Source organism: Bubalus kerabau, chromosome 17 (genome assembly GCF_029407905.1).
Source record: "Bubalus kerabau isolate K-KA32 ecotype Philippines breed swamp buffalo chromosome 17, PCC_UOA_SB_1v2, whole genome shotgun sequence".
Taxonomy (NCBI): domain Eukaryota; kingdom Metazoa; phylum Chordata; class Mammalia; order Artiodactyla; family Bovidae; genus Bubalus; species Bubalus kerabau.
In genome coordinates this window covers 49,589,086-49,600,076 of record NC_073640.1, presented here as the reverse complement: position 1 = coordinate 49,600,076, position 10,991 = coordinate 49,589,086, and the positions used below count along the sequence as shown (strand labels likewise).

At 52.5% G+C, this 10,991-nt stretch overlaps 1 protein-coding gene across 2 annotated transcripts; it reads right to left on the bottom strand.

The window, feature by feature from the left end:
* Positions 1-1,181: 1,181 nt before the first annotated feature.
* On the bottom strand, positions 1,182-9,286 carry UPK1A (uroplakin 1A). 2 transcript variants are annotated; one of them, XM_055552498.1, is made up of 7 exons: positions 9,187-9,286; positions 7,509-7,709; positions 4,835-4,909; positions 4,592-4,699; positions 3,260-3,439; positions 1,874-1,957; positions 1,182-1,795 (listed from the first exon to the last, which is right to left on the bottom strand). In XM_055552498.1, exons 1-7 carry the CDS (start codon positions 9,268-9,270, stop codon positions 1,751-1,753), a joined length of 777 nt encoding a protein of 258 aa, XP_055408473.1. In that variant the 5' UTR covers positions 9,271-9,286; the 3' UTR covers positions 1,182-1,750. The 2 variants fall into 2 exon arrangements, with proteins under 2 accessions (XP_055408473.1, XP_055408472.1); XM_055552497.1 differs by lacking the exon at positions 9,187-9,286 and having other exon boundaries at positions 7,509-8,209.
* Positions 9,287-10,991: the final 1,705 nt, after the last annotated feature.

Below are 10,991 nucleotides of genomic sequence, written 5' to 3'. Positions count from 1 at the left end.
CCACTGATGTTCATTTAGGTTACTATAATGAACACCCTTATATATGCTTTTCAATTATTTATACCATTATGACATCTTTTTATATCAGTTCACATAGATTTACCTTCTTTATGACAGCCACGGAGAATCCCAGTCAAGGATATAACATGAGTTGTACAACCCACCCTCTGCTGATGGATGTTCTGTTGTTTCCAATTTTTCACTGTAATAGATTTGACCATTAAAGTATGTTTTCAAAAGCTGACATCTGATTCCAGCATCTGTAGGCCCTTTGCAGACCAGTGGAGGAAATGAGGACCCTGACAAACCTCACTTAATGGGTAAGGAAGAGTTCTCCCCATATGGCCTAACCACTGTCAAGTGGCCAGAGCATGGGCTTGCTTCAGACAGAACAAAAGAACAATGATGAGATTCTTAAACTGTTTGCTCTCACACACCCCTTAGAGAACTTACTGGAAGCTTTAGTCCCTAGTAGGAGGATGTCTGGGGCTTCCCAGGTGGCTCAGTGGTAAAGAATACTCCTGCCAATGCAGGAGACACAGGTTCAATCTCTGTATCAGGGAAGATCCCCTGGAGACAGAAATGGCAACCCACTCTAGTATTCTTGCCTGGGAAATTCCACAGACAGAGAAGCCTTGTGGGCTACAGTCCATGGCGTTGCAAAGAGTTGGACAGGACTTGGCAACCAGATAACAACAATAAAGGAGGATGTCTGTCACCTGTACTGGCCCAACAGCCCTGCACTTTGATTTTCTTTTGATAACCAGTCCCCTTCCTAACACCACCCCCTGGATGCATCTTTAGCAGGAATGTTAATCCACATTGGTCTCACTTCCCAGACTGAAGAGTGGGGCTAAAACCTAAGCCAAAACAGTGAGATTTAATTCCTGACCGTGGTGAAAGCTTTTGGGAAAGAGGCCTTTTCTCACTACCGTGTTGCTTAGCTATAAGGATGTCAGTCTGGTGTTACCAGAGAAATCCTGCAAGGGAATGAAGCAGGTTTCCTGGAAACCTAGATTGAGCCCCTGGATCCAGGCATGCCTGAAGCCAGCACTACCGACTTGGTTACATGAGCCTGTACATTCCATTTTATGTTTCAGTCAGTGCTGGTTGGGTTTCTGCTACTTCCTCTGGGATAGTACTTATTCATTTACCTTGGCCTTAGAAGAAAACAAACGAACTCATTCAAGTAGTATTTATTGAATATCCATGCTCAGCCCCATGCCAGGCGATGCAGGGGATGTTAAAGTGACCATAACAGAACTTGTCCCTCTCCTCATGGCAATCCCAGTTCTACCAGAATTTAAACAGACAATCACAAACTATTCAGTGATGATGATGACATCCACCATGGAGAAGGAGCTCTGGGAACTATAAGAAAGGCATCTGTGAATGTGGTGGTGAGATCAGGAAAGGGCCCCCCGAGGACAGGACTTGAAGTTGACCCTGAAAGATGGGCCAAGAATCAGTCTAGTGAAAGGAGGTTAAGGACTAATGGTCTGTACACACATGCTACACACCCCTTAGAGAATTTGCTGGAAGCTCAGTCCTTAGTGGGAGGATGTCCAGGGGTTTTAGGACACCCCAACTCCCAGAAGGGCTCAGAAACCTGGTAAAACATCTTTGGAGTGGAGGGAGGGCTGGGCCAGGGAGGTGGGACAGGGAGAGGCGAGTTGGCCATCTCAGCCAGAGGAAGCCAGAGCAGGAGGAGGAGGAAGCCAGGTGTGCACGTAGCCTTCACTTCTCGTTCTCACAACGTGGTGTAGAAATACATGGCTATCAGCATCACGGGGAGCTGAAGAGGAGGCGTCAGGTGAGGGACACTCCAGCCTCACACCCCCATCCCACCCAGCTCAAAGGCTCCGCCTCTCACCGTCCACATCAGGATGGCAAACCCAAACCACGAGATGCCCCACGTGTAGCTGTCGATGGCGTGGCCAATATGTTCAAAGCAGCCCTGGGCAAGGGGAAAGTGGGAGTGTGAGATAATGCCCAGGGAGGCTGGCTGCTGAAAGCAAGAGTCACTGGGCACCCTTGGGAGAGTCACTTCCTGCTTCCAGTCTTGCTTTTCTTACATGTGGGATCACCAAGGGTGGGGGTTTCTCACTCTGGGGATCACAGCAGTGTCTCCCTCCCAGGGTGATTTCGGGGAGTCAGGGCTGTGACGATAACCCAGACGGCACAAGCAGGTGCTGCCTCCGATGGTGCAGTCTGAGAGCAAGTCTGTCTGGAGCCGGCTTTCCATGCTGCCCCCAAGTTCCAAAGGTTTGAAATTTAACTTTAGGATCAGACCAGTTCTAATAGCTTCTTGTTTAGAGGTGAGGCTGAGCAGGGCCAGAGCCCCACACCACTTGCCTTCATGTAGATCCCCTGCTCCATCTGCCTTAAAGGTTCAGGGTGTGCGCCCTGGAGTCAGCAGGACAGAGCTGGGGGCCAGCTCTGTCCTTTGTTGGCTATGGGGCCTAGCTACGATTCTGACCCTCTGAGCCTCAGTTTTCCCATCTGGGAAATAGCAATATTGACAGCACTACCCTCCAAAAAGTAGCTGTGCTGATTCTGTGAGATGAGGCGTGTAAGTGCTCTGCACAGAGCCGAGGCTCAAGGAACAGCTATCTGACTCTAGATGGGTGATGGTTTGCATCAGGCTCCTCTCTCCGTGATACTTGATCTAAGACATGGCGCTGAAGGGCCCCCCTAGCCCACTGGGACTGGTTCCCCTCCTCTGGCTTCTCTCTTAGCCTCTGCACTCCCCTTGCAGGAGTTAAAGCACCTGGTTGGGGACTCACTGCCTGAAATCACATCCCAGCTCCATCCCTCACTAGTGAGATTCATCATCTGTAAAATGAAAACATCACAACCTTACCTCATTAGGCTGCCGTGAGAATGAAATAAGTAAAAAAGGAAAATGTAAAGCACCTAGAAGGATGCCTGCTACAAAGTAAAGGCTCAAGAAATGTTAGTGGTTATTGGTGGTGTGCTGCTGGTATTGTTCTTGTTGCTCTGATCCCCAGACAACCTGAGAAAAGTTTCAGGTGTCGCCAGGTCTGGATCAGACCAAACCTGCGGTATGCATCCCGCTGACTTGCACAGGGAGGTGGTGGGTCGGGTGGGGGGTGGGGGAGGTGGAGGGCGGACAGATGAAGGGTTGGAAAAGTCAGATGGGGGTTGGGGAGGAGATGACAGACAGACAGCGGGAGGGAGAAAGAGACAGAAGAACCAGAGAGGGCCAGACCGACAGACACAGCAGGAGGAGACACACCTTGGTGAACAGGTAGTCCAGGTGGCCCAGGCGGCAGCCTTCTTCATTGACTGGGATGAAGTTGCCAGTCCGTCGACAGCATAGCGGGGGCCAGGGGAACACCACCTCTGGGGTGGTGGCCCGGAAGGCAGATGTGAAGTTCACCCAGTCCATGGGGCCTGACGTGCCACAGCACTCTTGCTGTAGGGAGAGGCTGGGGTCAGGTGGGCTCCAACTCAGACGCTCCCCTGCGTCTCACAGCGAGGAAGGCCGAGGTGGGCCTGCACTCCACTGTCTGTGTGTGAGCAAGGAGCAGGCAATACTTGTCCCAGCACCCTGAGGCTGATGGGGGATTTGGATCAAACCCACATTCATGGTTTATTTTTTAAACTTTTTGAAAAAAAAAATTCATTGGAAAAAAAAAATTTTTTTTTTTTAATTAGCCATCAACACAAAGAGTTAAATGACACCAAAGGGCCGATTTCTGGCTTCTCCTGGCCCATGCGGGTGTTTAATTTGTGGCTTCCAAATGATGAAAACATAGGCTCCTTCAAACGTGGGCTCCAGTCCTGGCTAGGTTGAAGCAAATGGGGACCTCAGTTTCTGAGGGGTCCTCAACATTCTCCCTTTGTGCTCCTATATCACACTGACTTTAATTAATGTGTGTTTTTTAGAACCTGGCAGCCCGGGTTTGAGTCCGTCTGGTTCTGTGACTGACCAGCCATGTGACCTCCTGCCTCCCTTTCCTCATTGCTAAGAGCTGATCTCTGTTATGGGGTGGCTGTGAGGATTAAAGAAGCTTGAAAGTGCTTTTGAACAGTGCTAAACAAAAGATTCTCCAGGCAAGAACACTGGAGTGGGTTGCCATTTCCTTCTCCAATGCATGAAAGTGAAAAGTGAAAGTGAAGGCGCTCAGTCGTGTCTGACTCTTAGCGACCCCATGGACCGCAGCCTACCAGGCTCCTCCGTCCATGGGATTTTCCAGGCAAGAGTACTGGAGTGGGGTGCCACTGCCTTCTCCAAAACAAAAGGTAGTGCTGGTTGATGTTTGCTGTTATTATTATGACTATTGTTATTATTAAGATGGTGCATGCGACGGTTCAGAGCAGTGGGTCTGGATCTAGGCTGCCAGGTTTGAGCCCCAACTCTGTCCCTTACCAAATATATGGGCAAGTGCTGTTCTCTCTTTTGAGGTTTTTCATCTGGAAAATGGCAACGACCAGAGTTCCTCCCTCCTAAGAACCACTTGAGTAGATATCATCCACCAGTGGGCATCATGGGAGCCCTAACTACCTCTGTGGTCAGAGCCCAAGATCCGCCCCCAACCCCCCAACACTGCAGACCCTCGCCCACCTCAATCATGATGCGATCCCAGAGGCGGGTCAGTTCCCGGCCCTGGTTCGAGTCTGCACTGTAGAAGGTCAGCATCTGCTTGGTGATCAGGGACGGGTTGGAAACCATCTGCAGAGGGCCAGGAAGAACAGGGTCCAGCCAGGCTGGGTGGGGAGAGAGCTCGACCTCCACTTCTACCGGAGACCCTCACCGAACTCCCCCCACCAGAAGTCACGTCCCTCCCCTGGCCTCCGTCGGACTCACGTAGTCTCGGTGGGTGTAGGACGTGATGCAGGAGGCGCACTCAAAGATGTAGATGATGAGCATGAGTATCAGGTACTGCGGAGAGACGGAGGGAGGGATGGAGGGCCAGTGCCATCAGGGCAAAGCCTGTGAGGTACACCCCTCACGGGATGGGTCCATGGATAGAAATGCAATGTTTTGTTTTTTTTGTGGGGTTTTTTTGGCTGAGTCCTGCAGCTTGCAGGATGTTAGTTCCCTGATCAGGGATTGAACCAGGGGCCGGCAGTGAGGGCACCACTTCCTAACCACTGGACTGCCAGGGAATTCCCAGAAATGCAATTGTTTACAAAAGTATAAGACAATGTGAATGGAGGTCTTCCCTGGTGGCTCAGATGGTAAAGAAAATGCCTGCGATGTGGGAGACCTGGGTTTGATCCCTGGGCTGGGAAGATCCCCTGGAGAAGGGCATGGTAACCTGCTTCAGTATTCTTGCCTGGAGAATCCCCATGGACAGAGGAGCCTGGGGGGCTACAGTCCATGGGGGCCCAGAGTCTGACATGGCTGAGTGACTAAGCATGCACAGTATGAATGGAAACATCTACATGGTGGATACATAGGTGCTGTCTGTGCAAATCTTTCATCCTTTCTGTATGTTTGAAAATTTGTTATAATAAAATGTTAGGAGGAAATGAAATTTAAAAATATGTAAGGTATACCCTGAAGTTAACTATTAGCTTGGATGCAGTCAAATGAATGTCTACTATAGAAAAGAAAAATATAAACACATTCCTGAGACAACCAGGGACATCTGAACACAGACTGGGTATTGGAAGATAGATAGGAAGGGAGTGGGGTAAATTTACAGGGTGTGCCCACGGTATAGTGGTTGTGCAAAAAAAAACTCCCCCCCCAAAAAAAAACCCCTTTGGTGTTTAATGAAAATTATTTCTCTGACCCTCAGCTGTCCCCTCCCCTTACTCTTAAAGCAACAGAGGGTGGGGTGTGGACCTGCCAACTTCACTGCCCAAATGAGATGCTGTGGCCCAGCACACCTGGCTGCTTTAAAACCGTGTCCTTATCGCTCAGAGAAATGTGCACTCAAGTATTTACAGGGAAGTGACTTGGTGTCTGGAATGCACTTCAAAATACCCCAGGAAAGAAAAATGCGGGCAGGCAGAGGGTGGGGTACGGGGGATGACGTGTGGGTGATTTTGTTGAAACCAGGTGATAGGTCCACAAGGTTCATGGTGCCGTTCACTCTAGTCTGTTTGAAATTTCTCATAATAATTAAAGAAAAATTCTGTGTCTCAATTAATGACAAACTCACAGGGGAGACAGACACAGAATTTTTTTCTTTTACTAGCTGGGTGGACTTTTAGGACTGGAAAATTGTGCCAGAGACCTAAATTCAGGAAAGAAAGAAGAATAAAAGGAAAGGCATGGAAAAGTGTTTTCCATGGCTCCATCTTACACATAGCAAAGCCAAAGTCCTTACCAGGCCCACATCCCCTCTCTCCCCTCATCGCCATGCCCATCCCCCAGTGTTCTCCTCCCCTGTCCACCCTCAGTTCCTCTCACTACCTCCGCACAATTGGCTCCAGCCCACACACACGTGGTTCACAGCCCCCTTCCTGCACACCCCCCACCAACCTCGCCTCTGCTTCACTTTACCTGCAAGTTCTCCACTCTCCCTTCCGCAGCTCCAGCTCTTCCTTCCCTGGTCACTGCCTCCCCATCACAGTATCCGGCCCCATAGCCAGGGCTTTTGGGGTGTGCTCACTAAATAACCCAGGGCCTAGCACAGGGCTTGGCACATGGTTCTTGCTCAGTACGCACTTGTGGATTAGGTAAGTAGCTGCTCCTGGGAGTCCAAAAAGCCCTCAGATGGGGATGAAGCCCCATGTTGGCTCTGGGTCAGTAGGGCCGAGATTGGAAGTCCTGCTTTCCCTATCATCTGGTCTGTGGGCCTCTTTGAACCTCAGTTTCTTCATCTGGTAAATGAGTAGAGAAGCACTTACTTCTGGGCTGCTGGTTGGCTTGAAGGCGTTCACTTTCTAAACTGCTTAGCCTCATGTCAGGCACACGGGAGGTACTTGGGGGAATGTGGGTTATTGCTGTGGGCAGAGACTAAGAGCCTAGACTCAAGCGCTGACAGACTCAGGTTTAAATCCTGGCTCTGCCACTCACTTGCTGTGTCACCCCAGAGAAGTGGATTCACTTCTCTGAGCCTCAGTATCAACTCTGTCAAATGGGCTCATGAGGATGAAGATGGAGATGATTATGGTACCTCATGACGGATGGTGAGGCACAAATGAACTAATTTATGTAAAACATGGAGCACTCATTAAGTGGTAGCTGTGCTATTCTTATTGTCATTGTTATCAACTGCTCACAAGTGCAGACCCTGGAGACCAACCAGCTGAGGTTCAAGTCCCAGTCCTGCTACTCAAGAGCCATCTTCCTGTGCAGCGCCTTTTTCCTTGCCTCCCGTGGGCCCTAGTTTTCCCAGTAAGACGAGAGTAACAGCTGAGCCTAGGTTATTCGCTTATGGACAGAGGAGATGACGTGATTGCCAGGAGGCCCCAGTGCAATGCCACGGGGAGGGCACACTAGTGGCTTCTGTGCAGTTGGTATTATGACTGTGAGGATGACCTCTATGGCCAGCCATGCCCATCCCTTCCTCCCAGGGCCTCACCGTGAGGATCATGGAGCGGCGGCGGCAGAGTGCTGCGCCCACACCAAAGCTGGCCACCACGAAGAAGGAGAAGCTGCAGAAGATGGCGATCCAGGCGCCGGCGAAGACGTCATCCTTGCCCGAGACGCCCATCAGCGGGTACACGCGGTACTGGTCGGCGGTCACCCATACCGTTTCAGCAAACAGGGCCAGGCCTGACAGCTGGACAGAAAGGCCGGTCAGCAGGGGCTGGGCAGGCGCAGTTGGCTCACCCGCGTGAGTCTCTGTGAGCAAGCACCTTCCCCACTCTGAGCCTCTGTTGCCCTCTTGGAAAGTAGTAAGAGTGACAAAGACGTCCCCTTCCACGAGCAGGGATGAAGCTGGGCAGGGGACCGAGAAGGGAGGGAGGACCCAGCCAGACCCCTGAACCCCACCTCCACCCCAGCTGCTGAAGACTTCAAGGATACGAGGAGACACTACGTGCAAAGCCTGGAGCTCATGACTGGCCTCAAGGAGACGCTGGGTCTCCTGGAGAGAGTTGCTATTCCCTGAGGAGAGGAGCCTGGCTGTGGCCAGAACAAATGACAAAGGCATCTACCCTTCGGTCCAGCCATTCCACTCACAGGAATCGATCCTCCGGATATACCTGCCCATGCAGGAAAGTCACACACCCACCAGGTTATTCCCTGCAGCACTGTAGGGAATAAAGGAGCCAGGGTGCCACACAACGGAGGGCTCTGCAGTTGTGGGAAGGGGTGGGGAGGCTGGCGGAGGCCTGGTGTGGAGGGGCCTATGCACAATGGGAGCAGGAGGATGGGGGAGACACAGGCCAGGATGCGGAATGAGCAAGAAAAGGGAGAAAACAGGTACTAGTTCCTATCTGCTTGTATCTGCTTCAAGAAATATTGGAGAAAATAAAAATCTGGTTACCTCTTGGGATGGGGAATCAGGCAAGAGGAAGACTGCTCGGTGGTACCTTTGCCAACAATCAGATCAAGGTTCAGAGTATTTACTGAGTGCACTGATCCCCAAACTGCTTCCCGTGTGATATTCATCATTGTCACCAGCTGTCCTGTACTATCGTGATGGCCCGTACTGATAGCAACATGTGTGCCAGGCTCTGGCCTAAGCACAGATCCAGTAACTCATTTGATCCTCTCAGCATTCCTATTTTATCTCCATCTTACAGATGAGAACACTGAGGGCTGGAGAGATTATATCACTGGCCCCAGGTCCCAGAGTAGAAGGTGATAAAGCTGAGGTTTGAATCCAGGCTGTCTGGCTCCACGTGCAGGTATTAGATAACTTAAAGACATTGCCATTACTCATTGCTATGGGCCTCCTGTGCACCCAGCAGGCGCTTTATGTCCATAGTCATGTTAATGATGACAGCTGGCACTTGTCAAGCACTTTTTCTGATCTGAGGACCATTAATCTGAGGATTAACCCACTCGACAGTGCCCACAGTGAAGACATAATCTATAGATGGGGAAGTAGGCACAGAGAAGTCAAGTTGTTTGCTCAAGTTCACACAGCTGGGGAGAGGCAGAGCTGGGATCCAAATTAGGACCGTTCAGACTTAAGAAGCCAGGCGACGCGGGCCATTAAGTGGGTCCTGGGCTCTCAGCCGCCCCGCGCCCAGGTTCAGGACGACTCCCTCCTCCTCACCTGCCCCCTGGGCTCCCAGTGGATGTCTCACCAGAATAATGATGTTGCCCACGACCAGCAGACCCACCACAACTGGAGACCCCTTCTCTGTCGTTGCTGCTGCTGCAGAAGCCATAGTCCTGCCTGGGACACGTGAGGCCGGGTAGAGGCTGGGAGAGGAGGGCGGGTCTTGCTGGACAGGACCCACTGCCCCCATTCCACACCCCAGCTGCCAGGTTCTGCTCCCACCTTGCTGCTGGGCCCAGGCTGGTATCCAGTGTGCCCACAACCCTGGCAGTGGGCCATTTTACAGAAGAGGAGGGACTTCCTTGGCAGCCCAGTGGTTAGGACTCTGTGGCCCTACTACATCGGATGTGGGTTCAATCCCTGGTTGGGGATCTAAGATTCTGCAAGCCATGGAGCATGCCCCACCCTCCCCCCCCAAAAGAAACCAAGGCTGGGATGGGGCATTCACTGATCAGAGCTCAGGGATGACCTCCGCAGCTCCCCCTACATATCCAGACCCCCCAGGGCCCCCTCCTCACCTTCTCTGCCTGTAGCCTCTCTGGCCAGCCCCTCCCACAGTGGCTTCCTATAAACGCCCAGGCCCCTCCTTAGGCCAGTTTCCTGGAGGGGGGAGGGTGTCTGGAGGAGGGGACAAGAGGTCAAGCGAGCAGACCAGTATGGGAGAACAGCTTTATGACCCCCCCTCCCCCACCCCACCCCCTGCCAGTGATTTATAGACCTGAAATTCCAGATTATGCTGGCCACATGGGCAGGGTGACATGCGGCGGCCTCTGGTTCTCAGTCCCTTGTGGGGGTGGGGATGGGGACAGGGTAGGGAGGGCGAGTATACCACCCAACTTCTCTCCGCAGGACTAGAGCCTCCCTGGGAGGGGGAGAGATTCAAATGAAGTCCGGAATCCCAGAACTGCCTCCGGGCTGGTGGCTCCACCTCTCCAGGGCAGTGACCCCGGCCCGCCAGGGCCGCTGGATGAGGCCGGAAGGAGGGAGGAGACGAGGCAAGTGGAAGGGATGCTCCCCTCTGGGACCGAGGGAGACTTTGGAAGATGTGTGTGTGTGACGGCATTTTGAGATGAGTGTTCAACGAGCAGGCGGGGAGAGGAGTGTGCAAGAAAAAGGGAAGGCATACTGAATGGACTTCGTCGGAGCACCCCCCACCCCCCGCCCCCGCCCCCGCGCCCCATCACCACACACTCGCGCTGATAAAGCAAGGTCACAGAGAGGAGGAGCCATGGTTGGAAATGTCTTCAGTCTGCGGAATCAAAGACCTAGGTTCTGATCCCAGTTCCGCCTACTCCGTGCCGCGCGACCTGGCGTGTGCATTTGCCCATCTGCAGAATGGGTATCATCATATTGCTTTCCTGGGCGGCGGTGGGAACTGAGGGCTGGGATGTCTGCAAAGGAAGTCTTCCCGCCAGGTGTGCAGCGGGCGAAGGCGCCTCACCAGCCGCGTTCCAGAGAGGCCCGCGGTCCCTCCGATGGCGCCCCCCAGTGGCCCAAGGGCCCATTCCGCAGGCGAAAATGGTGGCCTGGACTCTGTCCTCCAGAACTTCTCAACCCCGAGAGCTGGCGCGTTTGCTGGATTTTCTCTCTGGGTTTTGGCTCCCCCAGTGTGTGAGAAATGGGCACACAAACGCTACTTAAAATTCCATCGTCAAGATACTGGCTTGGTGGGACTGCCCTGGTGGTTAAGAATCCACGGCTTCCAATGCACGGGGTTCAGCTTACATCTCGGGGTGGCGCTACTGGTAAAGAATCCGCCTGCCAATGCAGGAGATGTAGGAACCGCTGGTTCAATTCCTGCGTCAGGAAGACCCCGCAGGAGTCCATGGC